The 26,097-nt window shown below is 29.8% G+C and overlaps 2 protein-coding genes across 2 annotated transcripts in view; both read left to right on the top strand.

Moving 5' to 3' along the window:
• LOC108911088 (opsin, ultraviolet-sensitive) overlaps positions 1-4,306 on the top strand; it is a 14,222-nt gene extending 9,916 nt beyond the window's left edge. The window contains exon 3 of the mRNA XM_018715922.1: positions 3,342-4,306. Coding sequence (XP_018571438.1) covers positions 3,342-4,306 — 965 coding nt within the window. The remainder of the gene's footprint in view (positions 1-3,341) is intronic.
• Positions 4,307-14,848: 10,542 nt separating this feature from the next.
• Positions 14,849-25,665, top strand: LOC108911091. The gene is made up of 3 exons (XM_018715926.1): positions 14,849-14,959; positions 19,143-19,337; positions 25,457-25,665. Exons 1-3 carry the CDS (start codon positions 14,926-14,928, stop codon positions 25,513-25,515), a joined length of 288 nt encoding a protein of 95 aa, XP_018571442.1. The 5' UTR covers positions 14,849-14,925; the 3' UTR covers positions 25,516-25,665.
• Positions 25,666-26,097: the final 432 nt, after the last annotated feature.

The raw sequence follows: 26,097 nt of genomic DNA, 5'->3' as shown, positions 1-26,097 counted from the left end.
TTTTTTTTTAATAATTTGAGTTAGGAAAAAGATATTAAGATGCGGTTTGCGCAGGCTTATTGGTTGGTCATTTGTCTATTTTCTAGTCTAAAAAAAGTCATATCATCGCATTTAAATTTTTTGAGAAAATCCAATATTTTGGTTATAATATCGAATAACGCCCTCTATCGGCGGCCGTGTAGGTCGCAACTGTCATGATTACGAGAAACCTAAAAGCCCAAGAAATGCTCTTTTCAATGATACCAAATTTATCCAAATCCATTAAGCCGTTTCGAAGTTACAGGCATTTATTTCAAACAACATTCAAATACCCCCCACCACTTTATTTCGAAAGATAGAGAAAAATTGTTTTTACAAAAAATGTTCGACTTTAAGTTAACATTAAAACGCAAATACTTTTTTGTTACATTTATTGGGGAAAATCGTGAGAAACGTAACTTTATGTAATTCAATATGGTGGAAACGCCCACTGGCGGCCATCTTGGAAACTTGAAAATAATTTCCAGCATTTTCCCTTGCCCGCTTTACCGTTAAAATTTTGTACCGTAGCTCTCTACGATCACTAGTTTCTGAGATACAGCCGCTTACCTCGCTTATTTGCCCACCCTGTACATATAGGCAAGTAAACAATTTTAAGGTAGTGAAATCATAAAAAAATATATTCGCATGTATGTATCTCTTTAGTTTATAGACTGCTCTTCACATTTCAAAATTATTTTTAAAATTATTTTCAACTATACAGGTTATGTGTAATAAGTCAGAAGAAGTGGGACGCTCTGTATAATAGAAAACATTTTAAAATGTAAAGAGATTGAATTGGTGCAACTTTTGTTAAAAACACTTTTTTATATTAATGATATTACCAAAGTAATGGAGAATTCCACTTAAATGGGACACGCTGTATAAGATAAATATGGACAAAAAGTGTGACAACTACCATGACGATAAAGGAATGAATTAATGAAAGAATTATAGAATTATAGAATTATAGAAACAGAAATAATTTCATCTCGCGCAAATCAGTTTAGACAAGAATATTCATACTTTTGCGGAAAAGTATACAAGTAATATAATCTTTTTTAAATAAAAAATAAACTTCTGATGGACTTGGCTTTGGCCCGTGCAGTTTTACAAAAATATCTATACATATAAGAAAACATAATATTGACCTATATTAAAATTTGCAGTTATATTATATGACACATCTTTTCTTTTTATAATGCATATTTTAAGTAAAAACTTATTGATTCTAGAGTAATTTCGCCAACAGAATTGAAAATTTTTAATAACATTTGAAATTTCCGTTAAGTGAATAATGTTAAAAAACTGCAATGGTAATTAAAAAGTTCCTGTGGTATATATTATGTGAAAAATTTATGTATATCGGAGACACTGGGAACACGTTAGATCAAGTGGGCAAATCAGCTTGACAAACATTTTAATGGGACTCACCAGCGGAACATTGTGAAATCAAATTGAAAGGACAATACAAAAACACCGGACTTATTAAATTTTAACGGTTCATTTATTAATTTTAAAAACACGCCTAAAGTTGTAAATCCATAGAATGCATTTTGCATTATCCCAAGAGTTACGAAAGTGATCGATGCGAATGCAGTAATACCGTTTTCAATTAGTTTGCAATAACTGCCAACAACTTTTGGCCCAAATCGATTTACTAAGATAAAATTTCAAATGTTTCAAATTTTAAGATCAAATTTATTGCCATGGACGTAATTCTATCTCCTTACATGTTTAATTTCTTATTGGCCGTACGATTTTTTTATTTTTGAAAGCATTATGTTGACAAATTCATTACTATAAATATCTATAGGGTGACCAATTTCAGATCAGGGCTGAAAATGAAATCTTTGCACAATAATATCGAGTTAACTACTGACAATGGAAATTACACAGCCACACAAAAAAAAAGTTGGGTATACTTTTTATGCGACATATATTTTTCGTAGTAATTTGGCCTCCTGAACACGAATCTGGGGTCAGAATTGGCCCATCACGTCACAATTTTTTCCTAACCTCAAAAAACTTGTGAAAAATAGTGAAAATTGATGAAAATTTACTGGGAAAATTCGGAAAAAATTTATTTCCACATCAAATAGTATATTTTTATGTAAAAGACTGCTGAATTCAAATCCACTGTCAGAATTGAGCTAGAACGTGTGGTTTTTTTTCTAACCTCAAAAAACCGAGCAGGAATCGCTATTTTTAAATTCTGAGCGGATTTTGACCAGATTTTGTATAAAGAGGTTTTTTGGGTCGCTGATTACGAACATGAATTCACATTGTAAAAATTCAAGATGGCTGATCCAATATGGCGGGGGTACTTTTTTGAAACCCACCGATTTCAGTAAAATTTGGTATCATAAGCTGGTTGATCTCACGTTCATTAATCACACATCTGGAGCCAGATTTTCATAAATCAAGGTAAAAGATTCCACTCCGTCTAAAAATGTGACTTCGCTTAAAAAAATGACTATTTTATATTCAAATGGAACACAAGCTACATATAAAGTTTTTGCGTCATACTATAGAAAATGAAATTGTTTTTTCACAGACTGTAGGGGTTACACTTAAAATTTTCTCAGATATTTGCGGTCTTCTCCCATTCTCAAAAATATTACATTAAAAATATCATCAAATTTGCCTTGAAAGACAAATATTGGTACTGTCATTCAGTATTCTGCAAGTAAGGAATTTTGATTTTATTTTTTATCCAATATTCACTATGAATATTTTAACTTACTTAGGAAACACCCTGTATATATACGACGTACTTAATTTGGGATACTACTTATGTGCAAGACAAATCACTTGAGAGGGATGAAAATATAATATACCATGGACCACAAAAGCAAAATAATATGGACATTGTACCTACACAGAAAAAATTGTTTAGATATGTTAAGGATTTGTAATTTTATAATTTCTTCAATTCTTAACATTGTTCTTCTTATGTAAATGTAAACATGTATGATTGTTTTTAATAACCATTTTTAATTTCTTGCACCCTAATCTTGTTTTCCCGGTATCCTTGGAACTTTTAAAGATGCTTTGGACAAATAAATTTAATTTAAAAAAAATGTGCAAAGAAGTGAGCAGTATCCAGAAAAAAAGTATAAAGTAATTTATTGTATTTATATCTCTTCATTAAGCATTTCTCTAAACATTTACTTTGTTGTAACCTACTGACGCAATCTCGTATTTTAATTTCGTCTTCAGATTGTAAATATAAACGCCAGCAAAGATCTCTGTGTCATCAAATTAAATTAAATCTATGTCAACGGACACTATAATTAATATGACAAAATATCTTGTTGCAGCTTGCAGAGTGTATGGATTCGTCGGTGGACTAAGTGGCACAGTTTCTATAGTTACCTTAAGTGCCATTTCCTTTGATCGATATATCATGATCAAATTTCCCCTAAAAAGGGTCTATTCTAATTTAAGAGTGAAAATATGCCTCATCATTATCTGGCTCTATGGCTTGACGTTCTCCCTTATACCCGTTTTAGATATAGGCCTCGGAAAATATACTTACGAGGGATACCTTACCAGTTGCAGTTTTGACTATTTAACCCACGATGCAGACGAGAGGTACTTCATTTTCGCCTTTTTCATAGCTGCATGGGTGGTGCCCTTTCTGGTGATTACCTTCAGCTACGTAAACATCGTCAAAGTCGTCACTTCTAGATCAGTTGTCAGTAAAGACTCTTTCCGCCATGTAAAAGAAGAAAGCAGTAAAAAGCAGGAGGTGAAACTGGCGATCATAGTGATGTGCTCCATTTGCTTGTGGGTCATAGCTTGGACACCTTACTCTGTAGTAGCTCTTTTAGGGATATTTGACCAACAGCACCTCATATCTCCCCTGTCGTCCATGATTCCAGCTGTATTTTGTAAGACAGCGAGTTGCCTCAATCCGTTTCTCTACGCTTTGTCACATCCGAGGTTTAAGCAGGAACTGAGGAATATGATTTGTAGGACTGAAAGATCTAGACAGATTAGTAAAATTTGGTCAAGTTCTACAAGTAAAAGAAATACTGCAAGTTACAAAGAATCGTCGGATGTTGAGGAAGAAGTTATTGAACTTGATGTAAGATCTGTAAAATGTTCAAGACAAACATCTGAGATTCCAACCGCGGAAATACATGTACAAAGTAAACTTAAAAGGAAACCCTCTGCAATTGAAATGCTCTGTCTTCCTCCGAACTTCAGTAATAAGTCGTCTACATTGAGGAAGATGTCTAGAAAATGGTCGATGAAGAACAAATCAAAGGAAGGAAAATAGAAATGAAGGTAAAATTTTTGTTTGCCGAGTATGCTTTTGAGAAAACTACATCGCAAAATACAGAAGAATCTAAATCTAAATTATCAATTTTTAGGTTCTTCATGTTCAAGAAATCAGGAAGATGACTAATTGTGAGATACTGTCCCCCGCAGTTTCAAATGAAATTTTCTCTGAAGATACAGTCCTTACCACCAAAATATGACCATATCTGTTTCTTCCAAACAACAAACTTCATATATTAACGAAATTTTTTGAAAGTGAATGGTAATTCGCAGAAAAAATAATCAAGAAAATGGATATTCAATTTACCTAAATGTAGAAGCTAGCATTAAAATCTAATAAATTAAAACTATTTAAATTTTATTAAACTTATATTAAGTGGTGCACTAATAAATATATTTCGCATGTCGTCCAGTAGTATAGTCTAATAGGGTCAGTAGAAAATTAATTACTAAAAAAATGTGTTATTAGGATAAGCAGAAAATAATAATCAATATTTGATTACTGAAATCATTCGAATTATTTCATTTTGAGAGTGATATACAAGCTATTATTAGTATATTGTTCGACTATTACTACTAAAAATAAAATGTACATGTAAACATTTCAACACACAGATTTGATACAGCACTCTTAGTATGTCTGCTAGCTTAGTTACAGGAGAAACTAATTGCGAATATTATTTGATATACAATTAATATACCTTTTATGCTTAACTTAAAGTAACAGTAACACCAGCACACAAAAATAGTGGTCGCTATTTTTGCGAAATATGGGGGGGTGTAACTTAAGACTTCAGACTTGGATTCAGTACATCAAAATACATAAGAAACCCACTTGATTAAGTTCAGAACAAATTTTTTCGAATTTTTTTGCAATCACTAGCGTGATTTTCTGCGATTTTCCACTATTTTTTGCCAATTACTCAAAATTTTGGAGTGTTTGAGCTATCAGATTCGGATTCAGCACGACAAAATACATAGTCTATTGGGTCAAATCAAAGGTACCACTTTTTTTTGTGTGCCGGTGTTATTAGTTCAAATCTAATCTAATTGGAAAATAACTAAACCATTTTCACTAAACCATAAAGAATGAAATGAAACACTGAATTTAAATCTGTTGCTGTATATATACGAGCTCTGTTAAGAAAATAACCGAATTTTTTAAATTACGCTTACGATTTTTGAAGTGTGCGATTTTCCGGAACAACATAAAATGTTGTGTGAAACTGAGGAAAACTTTCATGGAAACGTTTCAACTTTTGAAACAAACTTACGGAGATGGTGTTCTGGGTCATAAGCAATGGTTTTCACGATTTAAAAATGGTCGTTAGTCATTGAAGACGATCCTCGACCAAGAAGGCCTTCGACTTTAACTGATGATTCCCACGTTCAGAAAGTCAAAGATCTGTTGCGTGCAACTAGCCGATTGATTGTCAAAGAAGCTGCAGAAGAATTAACATCTCAAATGGGTCAAGCCAAATTTTTACTGAAAAATTGAACATGCGTCCAGTTGCAGCAAAATTTGTTCCTCGTTTGATGACCGAACAACAGAAAGAAAATCGTGTAGACATTTGTCGGCGACTCTTTGTCAATGACGATGAAACATTCATTCAAAGGATCATAATGGTAGATGAAAGCTGGATTTATGTCTACGACATTAAGACAAATGTTCAGTCATCACAATTGACTGGCAAATGGTCTCCACGCCCCAAGAAAGCACCTCAGTTTCGATCCAATATTAAAGTGATGCTCACTGTTTTTAATCGTGTGTATTTTCAAAGCGCTTTACAACGATTACGTGAAAAAAATTGCAAAAAGAGAATGTGTCCGCACACTTACCTTTGTCAATTCGTCTGTTTTGAGCCAGATTACTGTCATCATCCCCCCCCCCCTCCAATTCTTAATTGCCAGGCCGGTTCCTTGAGATTTTTTCTTATATCCGAAATTAAAATCAGTGCTAAAACGACGCCGTTTTCAGATTCATGACATCAAAGCAAATTCGTCACAGACTTTAAAGGCCATTTCAAATGAAGTTAGCTAGGACTTCATAACGGAAACACCGATGGGAAAAGTGTGTGAGGAGTAGAGTACTTTTGAAGGGGATAAGAACCAATGATGTATAAAATTAATAATAGTGTTATAAAATAAAATTCAGTTATTTTCTGAACAGACCTCGTATGTCTTACTGATATATGTGTAAATGTAAAAATATTAAGTTCGGTTTCTCTCATCATTTTAACATTGTTTGACATTTGTTTCTGATTTCATATATTCACAAAACAACATGCTACTCTACTATTGGATTTATTATATTAAAAAACTAGAAAATTAGCTGCCCTGTTCTATTGTTCTTTATTTTGTTATTCAGTGTTATTAGTGAAGTCATTACAATAAGGATATTTTGTACATACTAAAAGTGTTTTTACTTTTTATTTCAGTACACATATAAGTAATAAGTCCATCTGATGTCTACTTGCGCATCCTGGAATTTCTAGAGGATTTTAGATATGCGCACTTTATTTGGTTACATAATTCGACAAGTAAGTTCAGAACCTCACTTCAAGATGGCGATAGTAATACCGATTCTACTTCAAACTATTACGATTTGTTAACTTTTTCTAATCTGGTTTACAATATCTATATTCTCAGATGAGAGACTAGCAGTTTACTTTTGTGAATGAAAATTTCAACTACAAAAACTTTATATGTGTTTCATCTTAACTAGGTACATATAAAAAATGGTATTAAAAATTTACTGTTATTAAATATATAATTATTAACATTTTAGCAAATTTTCTTTTTTAAATAAGTAAATCGTTGAGATGGTTAATCTAAAGCTATTCTGGACTTTGGGTCGCTGAATGTGATGGAACATCAGAACTATTAGCTTTGTCTTCATTACTTAATCTGATGTGTTGAAAGGTATTACACAAACTTAGCTGTACCATCTCAATCTTGTATAGTAATTTATTAATAAAACTAATGAAAGCAGGTCACTGTATTGTTTTGTTGTTAATAGTTAAACTAACTGCAAGGGGAACTATCCACATGAAATGATACCTAAATATTTCCGTTAGAGTATCCTCTGGGGGCAAAGCTAAATAAAAAGAAAGATAGTAAAAAAAGAATATATGTGCATTCTCTTTTAAAAAGTTATGATAATAATTGATAATAAACCAATTTATAATATTTGAACTTAAATGGTATTCGTTAAGGTGGCCATATTCCTGGCCGAGAAATAGTGAAATTTCTGGCGTTTTTAGGTACTGAAATCTTTAAAAGTAAAACGTGTAAATCAAAAGCAAGCACAAAAATAAAAACCTTGATGTTTTGTTTATTCATTATTACCATTTAAATTTACTCAAATAATATAATAACTAAAAAAAAGCGTTTGTAAAACATGCGTTTGCTGTTATTCTAACCCCACATTTTAAGAATTATTTTCACGTACTTATAAATAAAAGTAAACAATTTTATATGTAGGACTAAGCAAGTAAAAGAATATTTACATAAAAAAGTTAGTATTTTCGTAGATTTCAGTACCTAAAACCTTGATGGTTTGATCGTTTTTTGCACCTGTTTATTCGTTTTACTGCGGCGTCTTGAAAATACTCAGGTGGCATGACATAACATTCCTATTATTTGATAAGCTTTAGATTATTCAGTTATTAAATGTTTGAAATTATTTGTCTTTGCGGAAAACACTATTTAAAGAATATGGGGCCCTTAAGGTAAATTTCATTATTTTTTTCTTATGTTTAGAACTTCCGTGATGTTAAAAATTAGGGACTGTTTGATGTTAAATGCCATTATTTTTAGTGAATTTGTTAACGAAATTTAATCCTAAGTTTTCTATATTATTAATAATAATAATTTCTATAAAAATATTAATTATTTTTAATATTGATTAGTTAATTAGACAATTTAATTAAAATTACAATAATTATTAAAAAGGTGCACATCGAATACTTATACCTTAGCAATTAACAACAAAAAAGTAGGCACGTAATCTTAAAAAAGAATACTAGAAAACGTAGGAGCAAATATATTATGTGAAGACAAGGGCGTCGCCAGCCAATGGGCTAGGGGGGAGGGGCAATATAAGAAAGGGTTTCGGAGAAATATAAATTATAGGTAGAAATAGGTACAGTAAATTAATTTTTTTTAGAAATATTTTTAATAAAACCTTTTTAATACAAGAAAAACAAAAAAATATATAAATTGCTAAAAATATAAAGAAATTCAACGAAAATTATAAAATTTATAAAATTTGCGCGTTACATATATGTATAGCTTTAGATGCACTGTTAAACTTTCATTTTGATTCCGATATTTAAAATTCCAGAGCTAAATTTTTAAAATATGGAAATGTATTACTTTACTTATTACTATATACTTACTTTTAACATAAAATTTTATATTTTTAAATTGTTTTGTCAACTAATTTATTACAATTATTTTTTAAAAAAATAGAGTAGTGTATTAATTATTCAAAATTAAAATTTAAGTAAATAAAATGTTTTATTAAAAATTTCCATTCTAATATTTTCTTAGTTTAAGAAAATTTTTGTACTTTTTTCGAATTTCTAGGGGGGAGGGAGGGCAGCTGCCTTTGGCGATGCCCTTGTGTGAAGACAGATAACTATCATTCAAGTAAGTTGTTAAATGTTTATAGTTTTGATTAATGAAATTCCTCAGTACCTTCTATAGTAATTAATTTAGTTTAAATTTAGGTGTTACTGTAATATTACTAATTGGTGTTAGTTTAACGTACTACACACTTAAGATCTAAATAGAATAAAAAACATTTGCATATGATTTTTATAAACAATGGGATATTTATTATCTCATTTCTCATTCTATTGCTCGGATATTAAAAGAATGGGATCTACAGGGTGTATTTAAATGAAGGGGCACAAATAATACCAGAAATTCCTTAGGTGAAAATAAGTTGATTTAACCTAACATACCTATATGCCAAGTCACATAATAAAAAAGATACAGGGTGTCAGAGTGTGAAATAAAATTCAGTTTTTCCTTAAAAATTTCTAACCATGTTTTACTAGTGAGAGATTTTCTTCAGGGTGGGAAAAATAATATTATAATTATTTTTGGCTGTCGCGTGTGGGGCGCCCTCTACAGACAATGTTATGCATTAATTGCAGAAAGTCATCTTACTGACAGTTTAGGTAACAAAATTGAAATAGCCAACAAGATTCTTTACAATGACAATTCAACTCCAAGTTCTAGTATGCTGTTTCAATGGATCAGTCAGATAATATTGAGCCTCCGGTGACTGAAATGGAGCGGTCAATAATTATGAAAAAAATGTGACAATTAGTAAACTCGAGGGAAATAAATAATTATCCAGATTTTATGTTACTAAATGTAATAACTGTACAATTACTATTAATATTCATTCATAATAATTAATAAAATGTAATGTTCTTCAAATATTCTATTTATGTGTTCACAAAATATGCATTTATAACTCGAAATCGCTTTTTTTCCCTAGGGAGGTAATGTTACCTCACTTACCTCCCGTTGTCCACAGCAACTTCCACTTCCACGGTAAAATCCACTTACCTTCTTAAAAACAATGTATCAATAATCTATGTAATATAGTGGGAGCAGATAAAAGTTTTTTTAAAGGTTAATAAACTACTCATTAATTAACTTTGGATAACCGAATGTTTCCGTATTTATGTCACAACTTTAGCCATAATGTAAGGCATAGTTGAAATGTAACATTGTTATTCAATGTCTAGACTTTCAATCAACTAACTGGCAGAGAGCGACCTGTTACTTTGCACGTATTTACTCTATGAGTGCTAGAATATTTTCGCATTGGGCGAAACAAATTTTAAATATTGATATTGCTGGAAACAACCACTCTGCGGACTGATATCCTGACCATTATTGAATTACACCTGCAATATCTGGTAAACAGTTAGGGCCATTCGTCAGCTGGGCCATCAGATATATACCGCTATCAAACTTATTAGATTGGCAGAGAGCGTCCTGCTATTTCGCAAAAATGTGAAAGCAAAACCTGAGTTGTCACTAGGTGAAATAATTTTTTATATAGTTCAGTGCTAGCCGAGACATTAGTTCGCAGAGTAGGTATTTCCCGCAGTATCATCAAGTTAAAAATTTAGCACATCTCCTGCTTTTGCAAGCATGGTTGATGATCGTATGTTCCTGTGGATTGAGGAACCCAATCTCATTCAGTGCCAGTGGCGGCGCGTGAACATTGATTGAATGTGTTCTGCTTAGGGTTGTTACATTTGTTGAATTGAATTTCGGAATATTAAGTGGCCGGAGAGTCTCTAAATGGCGCCGCAGGCGAAAAATTTTAAAATTTTCAAGGTCACGCGTTTTCCTGGCACTTCTGAATTCCAAGGAACAATCCATTTATCTAAAAATACAGATTTTCACAAGAACGAATTTTGAAATTGATACCTTTTTGAAATATCTATTCATGAATTACCTACTGACGGTATAAATAAATTGGAATAAACTAAATATATTTTGTCAGCCCTCGTATACAGTTTTTAGTAATAAAATATGAAATGTTCGATTTTTTTTATCAAAAAGTGGTATACTTATTGAAAATGGCTAAAGTCAACCGTTGGAGAGATATTTTTGATGTTATAAATTTGTATTTCGGATTTCATACCACCAGGAATATTGAAGTCCAAAACGGACATTTTTGCAGAACTCATTACCTCACAGCATTTACACTTAGTATTGGTATTTGTGTGACAAAATTGTGTTCATTTTAAAATTGTGAAGTTAATATTTATAGTAAATTATCCAATAGGTAATTTTCGAGAAATCGAATAAAGAAATAAGAAATGAAAAAGAGAGGTTCATCATATACTGGTTTTATGTTTAGCAAAATATTATGTAATTCAGTTTATTAGTAGTACTACCAAAATAACGAAGAACTAGTTAATTATGTCGCCAATAATAATTTTTTTTAGATGTCGAATATTTATACCTATCTTCCGTCTATATTCAATTCTATATATAATGGCTTTTTGAGCTTGAGATCTCAATTTAAAATAGTTAAAAGTTTGAAGGTCATAAATATAAAGTTTCAATTGCATTGCAAAAACAAATAATTACCTATACGATGATTTTATCAAGAATTACATTTTCTTACATATTTATCCCTGGTTTGGACCCAACCCTGTGTATTTACCATGCACCTATTTAAATCGTAACACTAAGCTTAAGTAGAAAACAAAATATATGATTCCTTGTGGAAATTAATATTATGAAATCCATCGCCCACAAGAAATTTCCACAAAATTATAGGGTGTCCGGAAAGGTCATGTCAAAAATGAAGGGGTGTACAGAGGAGCTCAAAATAATTGTAGTACTTCATAAAAATTTTTTTCCTATCGGGCTTGGTTGTGGAGTTATTCGCCTTCAAAGAAAGACGTTTGAAAAACAAATTCAGTTATAACTTACCACGACAACAATGACATTTCGGCAATTAAAGTAACTCATGGTAATGTTCTTTTCCGAGTTTAAACTGATATTCAATAAGCCTGAATTATACAGGAGCAGACAAAATGATCCATTTAAATTTATAGGTACATCTTTGACGGTGTTGCCAAATTTGATATTTTTCTGTCATAGTTCGATTCCTCTCTCACTTTGTTAAAAAAACGGTGTACCGTACATCAGTCGATATCTTGTACCGTTTTTGAGAAAATCGAAATTTATTAACAACATACATTTATTGTATCAAAAATGTGATACTTATATTTTTGAAAAAATTTTGGTTTCTATAGAATTAAAATGAAAATGAAAGTAAGTTGTTCAATATGTGAGTTTCAATGCATTTTTTTGCTCAAACACCTCTGCTGTACTCAAAATAACATGTGGTGATCATTTCTAATGATGTCGGCGTATGTAATTACGCGATTTAATAATTCTTCCCTACTATTTATAGGAGTTTGATAAACAAGACTTTTAAGAAGGCACCGAAGATAAAAATCGAGAGAATTAAGATCGGGGCACCGAGGCAGCCACGGAAAAGTACTACCTCGATCCATCGATCGAGAAATGTGGTATTTAAATAAGCCCTTGCTGCCTTGCTAAAATGGGGTGGTGCACCATCGTGCATATGCCACATATTATTTCAAATATTTAAAGGGACGTCTTCCAATAACAGATTAAGGTGTTTTTGCAATAAATGTAGATATTTATCCTCATTTAAAACGTCATCAATGATATGTGGTCCCACTAAGTAGTTTCCAATTAGGTATAACCTAATGTATTAATGAAAATTTTTGTTGTGTTTTGTCTGAATAATAGCATAGTCAGTTCAAATATGTAAATTCTATTCTATTTGGAAAGCGGTTGGCGTAAATCTGAAGAGCTTCAGAAGCATTAGGTACATTGTACAAGTTCGTACATTAGATGAATATATGCGAATTCTTCATAGTTAAAATCCTCCATGATCTTGAATCAACAAAAGGTGTCAAAATGATTTATGACAAATATCTAACTGCTTATTATACATATTTGTTGACAGTCATCTCAATTTCCAAGAATTTTGAAAAAATGTTAATATCGCATTTTTGATACAATGCATGTTTGTTGTTAATAAAATTCGGCTTTCTCAAAAACGATACAAGATATCGGTTGATATATGGCATACCTTTCTTTATCATATATCATATATCATAGAAGAATCGAAGTATGAAAGAAAAATGCTAAATACGGCAACGCTGTTTAAACTTGGATATGAACATTATCATTAATTTAATTGCCCAAATTTCATTGTTATCATGGTAACGACTTAGAAGTTATAATTCGCATTTGTTTTCAAACTTCTTTCTTTGAAGGCGAATAACTCCACAACGAAGCCCGATAGGAAAAACAAATTTTTTGAAGTACTACAACTATTTTGAGCTCCCCTGTATACCCCTTTATTTTTTACATTACCTTTCCGGTACATATCCTTTGGTACTATAGTTTCACAACACTTTATACAGATATGCAGATCCAGTCTCCACCAATAAATTCCACGATGGAAATTAAAAGAGCTAGTCCAATATTCAATTTTGTGTTGGTTCACCCTGTATAAGTACCTAATAGGAAATAATAAGGAACCTTTTCTGGAAACGTCAGTAGAACAAGTTTGTTGTGAAATAATTTTATTAGTGCCAATAGAAAGTAGATGCTTTCATTTTTGCAAACCACTTGATCTTAATTATCAACATATATTTTTTTTCATTGTTGAACGGCTAAAGACAAGATGATCTATCTGAAAGTTCCTTAGAAAGTTGTTTCACTAATGTGAAAAGATAGTCCCAATACAGGGTGTCTCGAAATTAATGCAACAAAATTTGGTCACAGATTCTTAAGACAGATTTAGGGGACCCGTATTCTTTATTTTTGTCAAGTGGCCCTCTCCTTCGGAGTTACAGCCCCCTGAAGTCCGCCCCTAAGAATAATCTTTTTTTTTATATCTCAGACCCCTGTTGTACGAGAATCACTAAATTTGGTACACAGGGGTTTTATGACATGTGGAATCTGATGGTGCTACGTTTTTTGGCGGGGAACCTCCTTAAGACAATTTTTCGTGGACCCCCTTGTCTTTGGAGCCAAAAAAATTTAGTCGTATATTTAAATTCCTTAAAAATTATTGCTTCTGTAGGAAGCCATTAAATTTAGAAACTTTTTGTCTCCTTATACTTTTTTCGTAAAACGCAATGTTTTCGAGAAAAATGTCAAAATGGGGTCGAATGCATATCGTGATTCGCCATTTGCCTCAAGAACATTGCGTTTTACGAAAAAATATATCAAGAAACAAAAAAGTTTCAAAATTCAATGGCTTTCTTGCTAACAAATAATTTTAAAAAAATAATTTTCTGGTTCCAAAGACAAGGGCGGTGTCCACGAAAAAGTGTCTTAAGGGGGTTTCTCGCCAAAAAGTGTAGCACTGTGAGATTCCACATGTCATAAAACCCCTGTGTACCAAATTTAGTGATTCTCGTACAACACGGTTTTGAGATACAAAAAAGACTTCTTAGGGGCAGATTTCAGGGGGCTGTAACTCCGAAAGAGGGGGCCAGTTGGCAAAAAGAAAAAATACGGGTCCCCTAAATTTGTCTTAAGAATTTATAACCAAATTTTGTTGCATTAATTTCGGGACACCCTGTATAAACTCGTGCTTCATGAGTAATTTGACCTTTTTACATACCATATTTTTGATTTATATCTTATCATTAGTTGTACAAAAAATGTGCAGTCACGAAACAATTAGTTTCAAAGATGTTTTAATTAGCAGCAATTTGTCATTACTTTAATGTTGCACATCATTACAGTTACTGAGGACGTGTTTAAAAAAGTACAACTTTTTGGTATAAAATTTATGATAAACCTAGGGATCCATTATATTTTTTGAAAGGTACCTGACATCTTAGGCATTGCAACTGTAAACAAAATCGCAGTTATAACGCTGCTTTATATAAAAAAATAACCTATTGTACTTCTGTTGCTATGAATGACACACCGCTCTTTGAGAAGGAGGGGAACTAATAAATACTGGACCGGTTAAAGCAACACAAACATTACCTGGCAAAGTTGTAAACAATGAAAATCTCAATTGTGGCACTTTTTGTTTTGGGTGAGTAATTACAATTTTTTTTATTTAAATCAGAAGTGCAGTGTGTAATATTATGACAGCAAAATAAATTCTTTTAAAATATGTTGGTACACATGTTGAGAAAGTTGTTATAAATTTGTGTTACATTTAAATTAAATATTTCAATTTAACATACAAATATGAATTACGACAACATCATTATCATATAATTATTCCGCTGTTTTCTTTAATTATCTTTATCATATTTAAACATGACCAGTTACAAGAATTCTTCAGTTTGGTTGACCCAACACAGCAAAAGTTCTTTGTTCATGAAATACTTATATTATTCATTATTTTAGCCTCTTGAGCAAGTGTAACGTTTATGAACGTTTTTGAAGGTCTACTTCTTTTTATAATGATGAAGTAGATCAATAACATATTCTCTGTAAAGATTAAGTAGCTATAAATAAATTGATAATTGATACAAATATATTACAAATTCATTCAATAAATAACGTTTAAAAATGTGTTTCATGCACCATAAAAATCTCAGTAGGAAGTTTATGGGAATATTTTTGACATGGCATGTAACTAATAGAAATGAGAAAATGATGCCGTTATTTTGTTTTCGTACTTTACTTGCCTTTATTATTAATATTAATTTTAGTTTTTTTTATAACAAAACATGTACCTACAATTATTTGATTCTTCAGTTTATACGATTCGAATTATTTTATGAGTTCCAAGCATTGTTCTGATAACGGATAAAATATATTTTGGCTTTTATGGGCTAACTTTCTTATACTTATTAACAATTGATTCTTAAAAAATATGTAGTTTAGAATAAAAAAGTAGAACTATTTTTACCCATGAGTCCATTGTCTTTTGTTTTTGAGATATAGATCTTTAAAAAACAATGTATTGCGTTGAAATTTGATACAAGCAATTTTGAGGATGTTGTATGTATTGTTAATTTTTGACTTACGTTTAGGGGTCGCTAGTAACTATCTCTCCCTCTTATATTTTAGGATATAACTTTTTTGAGGTTATAGGTTTGATGCGCTGTTAACGTATTTCTTTTAAAAAAATATAGTTTATCACTAGCTTCTATATTTTATAGTTTATTTTAAAGATTAAGTTAATTCGAGTAAATTCAAAATTTTCCCTGAAAAAATCTAGATATATAAAAGATATCTAAGTTCATAGATAATCTTGACGTATCAAAATGATTAAATATTTCGTAATAATAATAACAAGGTGGTGCTAGAACAACAGGAATAAAATATATTTATTTGAAAGATTACATCATTTAATGGTTTCAATATTTATTGTTAGATACATCAATTTTAATTTTTATTTTAGATCGTTATTAGCTGTCTACCTCATATTGCTGGTATAATTAAAAGAAATATTTAAATTAAAAAAAAAACAGTTTTATTAATAATATAATAGTTCTGTAATAATGTTACGTTTAATGATTAAACAAATACAGGATTATAACTTTTTAATTGTCTAATACAGGTATCTTTCTTATTTTAAGAGATACAGAAATTGTTAAATGAGCAAAATTGATCTAAATTGTATGCGCATCACGGAGACTCGTTTTTAAATTTAGAAGAAAACTGATTTTATATTATTTCTTTTTTAGTCGTGTTTCACTTGTTTTTCAAGATTTTAGGACAAAAACTTGTAGTCTGATATAAAATGATGTGAGGAATCGATTTTTTTTCTCTTTATAACAATGTATAATTTATGGTGTTTTCATAAATATATAACTAAGATATTGAATATAATTATAGGCAATTTTAATTAAAAAAAGTAGCCATGTGAAACAATTGATTTTATTCTATAATTATTAACACAGCAACCTTAATTTATTTAACAATAATAAGAGCAACGAACAAAACAACATAGATAAAACAATTTACCAATTAATTTTGTTTTACTTTATCTTGTTGTAATCATGCGTATGTAAAATCTCTGACAATAAGTTTATAGTTACTTTATAGCATCCTCAAAAACTTACTTTTGATTTTTTAAATCATTTTTGGTCCCTTTTATCTCAAAACATAAAAGATAATGGTCCCATGGCCTCCAGAAAAAAATCGTCATATTTTTTAATGTTTTACCACACCCTTATTTATGGCATGCATTTTCAAAACAACCTGTAAAAAAGTAACACAAATTTGAACCTTAACAATGAACGACGCCTCTAACAAAATTTAATAGATAACCATAACGTTTTTTATCTATGCATGCCCCTTCGACATTATTTATGATGACCAAGTCACGTCCTGTTTTAGACCTTACATGAGAGGGTACTGTTTAGCAGGATGTAGCAGTATTTTTATATTACCGGTTGACAGCTTCTTTATGCTTGAAGTTTATTGTTATTACAAATACAGTACCTACCACCAGTTTTCGCTGATCTAGAGAGTAGTTTGGGCGTGTCAAGTATGCAGTAAAGAAGAAATTTAACGATCATTGAGTAATGAATTAGGTACGAGGATTTTATGAAAATTAAACTTAACCTTAGCGTCCCCAGCAACAGCAACAATGAGAAATCAATTTATAATGCATTGAGCATTCGAAATGTTTGGGTTATTTTTAAATTCGTATTAATAGAGTGTAGTCATGGGTTTATGTCTCACTTGAGACAATTGTCGGAATGAGATGATTATTTATAATGCATAATACGTCGGACGGGAATAACATAAACTATAATTATAGTAGTTTGTTACAGTGTTGTTTAAGCAGGTACACTGACAGCATTTAACCATTGTTTTTATTGTTAGATTGTATATGCATATGTTAATTTTGATTTCCGTTGAAATCATAATTCCGAGAAATGTAAAAGTATATAAATGCAAGGTTTATTTCCAGAATAAATTTAGTTTAAACAAATATACAATGGATTTTTTTTTAAATTTAGTTACTTCCATTTAATGGTAGCTTACCAGAAATGAAAAATAAATATATAGCAATCAAAGGATATATTTAGAAATGAAAATCAGGTGCATCGAAATAAAAAAAATGATTGTTATATATTATCATACATATTATAACAGAGCATGTAATACAAACATTATAACCAGAGAGCGGACAATTTGTATCTTTAACCTTGAACATAGATATGTCATTCATAAACCTAGATACATTATCCATGACGCAGTGGCGTGTCGGGTATGCATCGGAAATTTACGTGATAATTCACGAAAATTCCACGGTACATACATTTTTAGGCGTTATAAAATAGTTAGAAAATAGAAATTGTATACTACATATTTATTAAATAAAGTTCGGTTAAAAATAGTGTCGTTCTTTTAATTGGAAATTAGGAGTCAACGTAACGAATATCCTCAGGCGACGCACATGATAGAATAGTCCAACTCACGCTCCATTCATAACAGGGCTGCAGTTTGAATTCTGACCAATAGGAATTCGATAAACGCAACCGATGTCGACGGATGGTCTAGAGATGGGCGCGAGTGTCATTTCATTTCTTTAGAACTAAAATAACTTAATTATTTTCTCGTTATTTAACCTGTTCACATGATTTATGGATTTTAAATAAAGGGTACAAATCTTCGCGAGGATAATACGATATATTTACTATACATAATAATTATATTTTGCATAGTTTATACACAATACATTTTTGAACGCGTATACATCTCTATCTAAATTTGACCTATTCTTCGGGTTAAAGACACACATTGTCCGCTCTCTAATTATAACAAAGTTATTAGCTTCAATTAATTGTTCAAGAAATTGAAGAGAATAGGACTCTTACGTAATGGCCAGTGATAATGGGTAATCTTTTTAGAGACTCTTTTTTATTCAATAGTGCAGACTTAGTTATAGAATTTTAGCACTTTTGTCTGTCTTAATCGTAGAAAAAGAAATTGATTAGATATTAACGTTTATTGAAGTCGCTTAAACTGACTTCAGATGATAACATCACTTGACAAATATTTATCAAACGTAAACAAATGTCGTATCGTGTTGATGATCTATATCGAAACAATTATTTCACATGTCAGTTATTTTCTAGTCATACAAACGGTACACGAACGCACCTGCAGCAACAAGGCTGCAGTAGGGTTAGTTTCCATGGGCTGGAATACATAACTCCTTTATATTCTAAGGTACCACAAATAAACAATTTGTTGTGATAAATATTGTTAAATGCAAAACCCCTTGTAACGTATTTTGTTTTCAGTCACATTAGTGGCGTCAGTCTATGGCTATCCTTCCAAGGGTTCCACAAAAGCTGCCCTAAATAAGAAACCATCATGCTATAAAGACTGCGGAGATGTTTACAAACCAATATGTGTGGGTGACGGATCAGGAAAAGAAAACAAGAGTTTTGGTAGCGAGTGCGTGCTAGCCAATTACAATTGCGAAAATAAAGCCAGTAAGTACTTAATTCTTTTTGTTTGTAAATATCGTTTATTTTAAATATAAAAGTTATTACAAAATAATTGATATAGTACTTAACATATTTACATGATGGTATAGGTATGCAATAATCGTAACAAAATTATACTGGATGTCTTGCAGAAAATGATGTATTAAAAAAAGATTGATTTAAAAAATACTACAAATTGACTATTGATGACAAGTGATTTTCCCTTTGCTTTTAAATACGACGATTTGTTGTTAATTTAATGCTTCGGCAATGGAGCACTTTCACATGAATTCAGGAATGTTTATTATATTTTTGGTTCATAGTAAATAAGGAGATATTTGATGTGATAGATAAGTATGAGATTTTACAGTCATGTGAACAAAATTAATAACTAAAATTAACATCTATAAGATCTATCTAACATATATAATGGTATTTAACTGTCATTTTAACAAAAAAAAAAACAAAACTAGAAATGATGTGCTGTATTTCTTTTCATGAGGGTTCATTTTCCGCCTCTCAAAAATTTGTTTACAATTCTACAGTTCCTATGAACTGATATGATACTAAACCCTATAAAATTGTTTTAATTTTTTTTAATTTTGATAAAATGCTTATAATATTTTCATAGTAGAATTCAAGAATGTTAATTGATTGATTGATAAATGTGAGTTTTCCATTATAACTTAATTTAGAAATAAGAAGAAAAGTCCAATGGCTCACAATCCTTTTATTTTTTAAAAAGGAGGTTACATTTTTTCACATCATCTTCAGGTCACAAGGATATTAATATTACAATTACCTACAGGAATCAATTCAACAATTTTTAATATCCAAAACATATTAAGATTTTTGTCAAGTTAGATTAAATTTCAATTTTTTAATCAAACATATGCTAAAGACCAAATAACAACAACGTTACAAATACACAGGTTATTGTGTATTAAAAAAAAAGGATTGTGAGAAATTGGACTTTTCTTCTTATTTCTAAAATAAGTTATTCAAGAATGTTTATTATATTCTTGGTTCATAGTAAATAAGGAGATGATAGAATATCTAAGTATGAGATTTTACACTCATGTGAAGAAAATTAACAACTAAAATTAACATCTGTAAGATCTAACATATATAATCGTATTGAACTGTCATTTTAACAAAAAAAAAAAAAAAACTAGAAATGACGTGTATTTCATTTCGTGAAGGTCCATTTTCCGCCTCTCAAAAATTTGTTTACAATTCTATAGTTCCTATGAACACTGAGATGATATTCTAAAACCTGTAAAATTGTTTTTATTTTTTAAATTTTGACAAAATCCTTACTGGAGTGGGGATAAATATGAGCCGATATTAAGTATTATTTTGTGTAAAAGTGTAAAATTTAACACTCAAATTTTACTATTACTTCATATTAAACGGATATCATACTAACATAAAAATCATGTATGTCACTTGTGGCAAGCCTTAACTAAGTCCTAAATTAGCTTTAGTCCATATCCTAAGAAGTTAAATGTTCATATTTAAATGTGTAGGTTTATAAAAAACTTAACTTAGCCTCAGTTCTAAGGAGATTTTAAGGTCTGACCTTGACAGTTCCTAACTATTAACTTTTACGATCACCATTACCTAAGACCACAAGAACCTAAGTGCAAAAGTTAGGTTAAGAATAAATTAGGTTTAGGGCTAAAACTAAGGCTCAGGATTAAGGTAATCTTTTTATGTATAGTTGATATATTATTACCATTTATCATTTTCAAGTGTAAATTGTTAGACAATATACAGAATAAGGTAACTATGTTTTTACATACGTGTGGTAAATGTGTATATGAGTAGGTACCTATTTATATAAAAGCACGCACTAATAGTTTTTACTAAATATCGCCATCTATTACACAATTTTGTTTATTTCTTGTTTTGTTATTTTGATATTAAACAGTGGTGTTTTAATAAACGACTCATGTTCAGATAATCTAGAAAAATTACTTTATTTAAAATAAGTATGAGCTCTAAGTTTTGCATTTTAATTTTGGTTCAATTTTCAATGTATTCATTCAATAAAATATGGACAGTTTATTCTCAGAAGTACGAGCAAAACTAGTGTTGTTACAATTTTAATAACAGCAGTAGTTTTATAAAGTTTTTGTGATTAACAACAAAATTATTTCACTTTTTAGTAAATCAAATTATAAACTTCACGTTTATTTGGTTGTAACTTCAAAATTGCAAAACTGGAGTAAAACATTTAATTTCACCTTAAGTATGTGACTTTGCCCCACTTTCCCCTACTTAAATAAATAATGCAGTTAATTTCATATTAAGTTTTTAGGCAAATATTTACTGACACAAACATCATAAAATAGACAATGAATAAGTTCAGTTATCAAATGGAACGAACACAATGAATTTCTACTATAAGCCACTAAAAAGTAACATTAACCAGTTAAATAACTAAAACCTACATTTCATATGACCCGTGTCATTCAATTACAAAATTCAGCGAATTTGTCCATTCTTTTGTAAAACCTTGTTTTAATGGCACTGAAGCGTTTACTTCCGGTGACCTCAAAAAAATAATTGCGGATGGTGCTCGGCTCATTTTAATTGCATTTTACACCCTGTTTCTAGTTTTATCTTGCCGTCAAAAATTAATGCAATTGTTATGAACAAATTAAGTTATTTTGATTGACAAATGTGGTTAAATTAATTAGTTTGTTTATAAGACCATGAATACACCCACAAAAAAAGGTTAAGTTCACAGCAAAATATTGAGTGTTAAATTTTATACTGAAATAACAGTGTGATAAGATTTGGTCCAAAAAATAAAAATTAAACAAATTTACCTAACCTTCATTACATTATTTCTATTATTTTATTAACACTGCCAACTATAATTATTATTTTCAAAACATTAATTACATTTGAAATGAGCACCGCTTTTGTTACCATTTTTGCTTTTACTTTTGCCTTTTCAGTTATTGTGTTGGGATGAACAAACCAGAATAAGAAAGTGCTTAATACTCATATTGTGATTATGAAACATGTATGAACATAATAATCAAATTAAGCAATTACGAAAAGCACATAAAGTATATTAAACTCCATATTGATGAGTTTGAACAAAAATCTAGATTTACGATAAAACCAATAAAACAAAACTTTAAAGCAGAATTAGATGGAACTTATCAAGTTGAAGAAGATAAAATAAAACTAATAGAATTGAACAATATTTAGTTATAGTTTCTTTGCATTTATATTGACAATTACTACAATAAATATTGATATTATTTATCTCAGTTGCACTAGAATACCAATTAAATAAAATTAAAAACTCTCAGAATATGGTGATATTGATGAACAGGTTACTAAATTTTATGGAGAAAAATACAATTTGGATCTAAAAAGTAAATAAATGTTCCTAGAAAGAAGATTATTTTTAAATATAATACACCGTTACTATAAGACAAATAACAAATTTTTTAGAAATAGATAAATGACATTTATTAAATAAAATATACAACATATTTTTGTTTTTTAAGACATTAAAAATTTAAAAATTTCGTAAATCAGGTACATTACCACATCCCCATTTTTTCTGGACAATTTTATAGAATTAGTTTTACAGAATGTAACTAAAATACCTGGTCAAACTTTAATGACGAATTTTATTCCACCAACTAATAAAAAAGTTTCTCTAAATTTTTGACCAGTCTCGACTGAATATTTAATAATATAATTTAAGTATTTAACACGTAAGAACGGTTCAAGGAAAATAGTTTCAAATAATATACAAGGTGTAAGTAAAATGCTTAGCCAAACATTAATGAGGAGTTCTACCTCGTAAATTAATGAAAAAAAGACCTTAAAAATGTGTTATTTTATGGTGCAAAATATAATAAAAATATAACATAAAGTACTATAAAATACATTAATAGTCATTATATTTTTGCCTTATTTCTTATTATTAATATTGCCGCTGAAAGAAATTTAACAGAAAAAGTATTGACTTATTGGTTTGAGCTGTCTTAATTGGCCGCGCACCAAAGGCGTGCGGATCATCAACATAAAATAAAGTGAACAATGACTATAAGATTTATCATTGTATCATTGTGAAACACGTAAATTGTTCTACGCACCGTTGCGTACTGATGTAATATTTGCATAATTAAATAATCTACTTCCAAGTTGGTAATTTCCACTCCGGGTTGTATTTATTCCAGTATTTACTGTATCAAATGGTAGGTTACATGCAATCAATATGAAGATTAAATCAAACATAAGTTGAGTCTTCTCGTTTTCGAGAGTTTTTTTTTGTATGTGTGTTGTGCACTGTTTAATACTGATACTTTATGTTTATTAATATTTATTTTAAACGTATTTATACATATACAAGTATGAATATTGTTATGTAATGTAATTTAATTGTTGTGTACTTTATTTATGTATACAATTTAAGTTTATGTACTTTCGGATAGCTCAGATAGTCAAACAGGAAAATCTACTTACCTTCATCTGCTTAAATATAGATGCCAGTATCAGTGAAAGTTTATATGTATTTTGTTTTTCTTTGTTTTATAAATTTAGAATTCTTTTTACCAAGATAAATTATTCTTAGAATTCAATTTGGGTAATACGAAAATTTATTAATTTTGAAATTAAAAAAAAATTCTTCAATATAAAATAAACCTGAAGGTAATATTTTTCCTGTATAATGTAGCACAAAACTATTCCCTCCAGGGGTGGTTCTTTAGAAGAAACAATCACTGACTTTTATTATTTTTTTTAAATGACTTCAATAAAACTTTAATTTTGTCAAACTTTAAATCAAAGAATGAAATCCTGATTTCCAAAAAAAAATTATATTAAATTAAATGGACACAATTTAGATGAATTTATGTTTTCCCTACGTAACCTATGCGAGTAATATTAACTAAATTGTTTCTGTTTAATTTAAATTCTGTTTAAATTTCTGTTTACAAGTATATACTAAATCTCTCGCAACTAGTTTCCAATTTTAGACACAGTTTTGCTCCTTCCGTTCAACTTTGATGATCCTGTCTCGTTTGTCAAAATTTCAAATTGCAACTCTCGTTACAACTCTCTGTTACAAGAATAAATCTTCTACTGTCTGTCTGCTCTTCTATTACATCTGGTATACGGTTTGTTATCTTGTATTTGGTCCTACACAGGAGACTCTACCCTCTGGGAAATGTTTATAATTTAATACTTGTCAATTCGTTACCTTTTTCTATACCTGTTTATGTCTTATATTCACGATTTCTGTCTTCTTTAGTTATTTATGGACTTTGTAATTTAAATTATCTTTTCTTCGTATTTATCTCAACTTTTTTAATATTTCCTTCTTTTTCAAAAATCAACTAACTAACTTGTTTTTTTGTTTTTATTTTCAATCTCCAAACCAATACTTCCTTTACTAAATATATCACATTTTCATACATCTCAATATACTGAATTACATTATTGTTTATATTTTTTTAGTAAAAGAAAGTATTGCTCGTTATTTAACTTTCCCTATGACCACATGCACTTGAAATAACACGTGTTCAGTGCCGCTTTGTTGGACAAATTTACTACTGATAAAGCTGTGATGCTGACCTGAGTACATAATTGATTACTACTTGCTTTTTTATTAATTTTATAAAAAAATAAAGAATTAAACATTTAAACGAAGGGGGCAGCTTAAATAGGTATTTTTGGAACTCATTATTTTTCCTTTGCTTTCATAAAATTCTTTTCTATTCCAAAAAATATATCTTTCCACTTGAATAGTTTTTACATGTTAATAATATTATAGCTACTTACCGGTAAATTTGTTTTACTTGTTTTTTTGGTCAGTATAGTATGAATTGTTTGCTGTTTTTTAGCACTAACTACGCTCGACATAATTACACAAATTATTAATCAAAACACAACTAAAATTGTAAAAGCAATCGTTCCTATCCGTTTGTGTTTATGGTGGTGTATTGTACACAATTTAATTTATTACTTTTTAATAAATAATGCGTATGCCTATGTCCCGCGGCTCAGTTCTGACAGCCCTACTTATTGGGTTTATACTATTTTATAAAATTTGAAATGAATGTTTATAATTCTTTTTGTTTTTGTTTTAGATTGGAAACTTATCAGTCAGGGAGAATGTCCAGGAGGTGGCGGAGTTCGTCTGAGTTAATTGAATCATTAATTAATTCTTCCATATTATTTTTATTGCCAGTAGTGAGAATTTATTTCCGTATGCTATAAAATAAAGATATGTTAGGTGTAGTATCATGTTGTTTAAACACTTTTATCGTTTGCTTAAAAAATATAATTATAAACAATTTTTGTACATTTCCTTGCAAGGTCAATGACCAGTAGACTTTTTTATGTTTTATAAGTGACCTATATTTAGTTAATTACAATGCCTAATCTTCTCACTGTGTGTTAAACATTTACATTTTGTTTATCTGTTGAAAAGTTTTGGAATCTTTTGATTATTCTCCATAAAAAGAAGTCTCTTATTTTATATTACTTTGGTGTCAACAATTATTTTCAAGATATAATCCGAAGTAAATCCAAAATAAATCTCTAACTATGAGATACATTGTAGAATTCAGTTAATACAGTTAAAAAAACATTTATTTTTATATTTAATAGACATATAAAATAAGTGCGTTGTGTTAGTATTTTAATTCAATTTATTTAATTATGATAAAGGATTTGATTCAAAGATATTACACTATCGGAGCAGTGAAAAACCTATTGGCACTGGGAA

This window comes from Anoplophora glabripennis, unplaced genomic scaffold (assembly GCF_000390285.2).
Source record: "Anoplophora glabripennis isolate ALB-LARVAE unplaced genomic scaffold, Agla_2.0 scaffold324, whole genome shotgun sequence".
Taxonomy (NCBI): domain Eukaryota; kingdom Metazoa; phylum Arthropoda; class Insecta; order Coleoptera; family Cerambycidae; genus Anoplophora; species Anoplophora glabripennis.
This window is presented reverse-complemented; position numbering and strand designations above follow the sequence as displayed.

Coding starts and splice junctions, on each gene's coding strand:
- LOC108911091 (XM_018715926.1), top strand. CDS start 14,926: ATGAAAATCTCAATTGTGGCACTTTTTGTTTTGG. Junction 14,960..19,142: donor TGTGGCACTTTTTGTTTTGG/GTGAGTAATTAC, acceptor TTTTGTTTTCAG/TCACATTAGTGGCGTCAGTC. Junction 19,338..25,456: donor CAATTGCGAAAATAAAGCCA/GTAAGTACTTAA, acceptor TTTTTGTTTTAG/ATTGGAAACTTATCAGTCAG.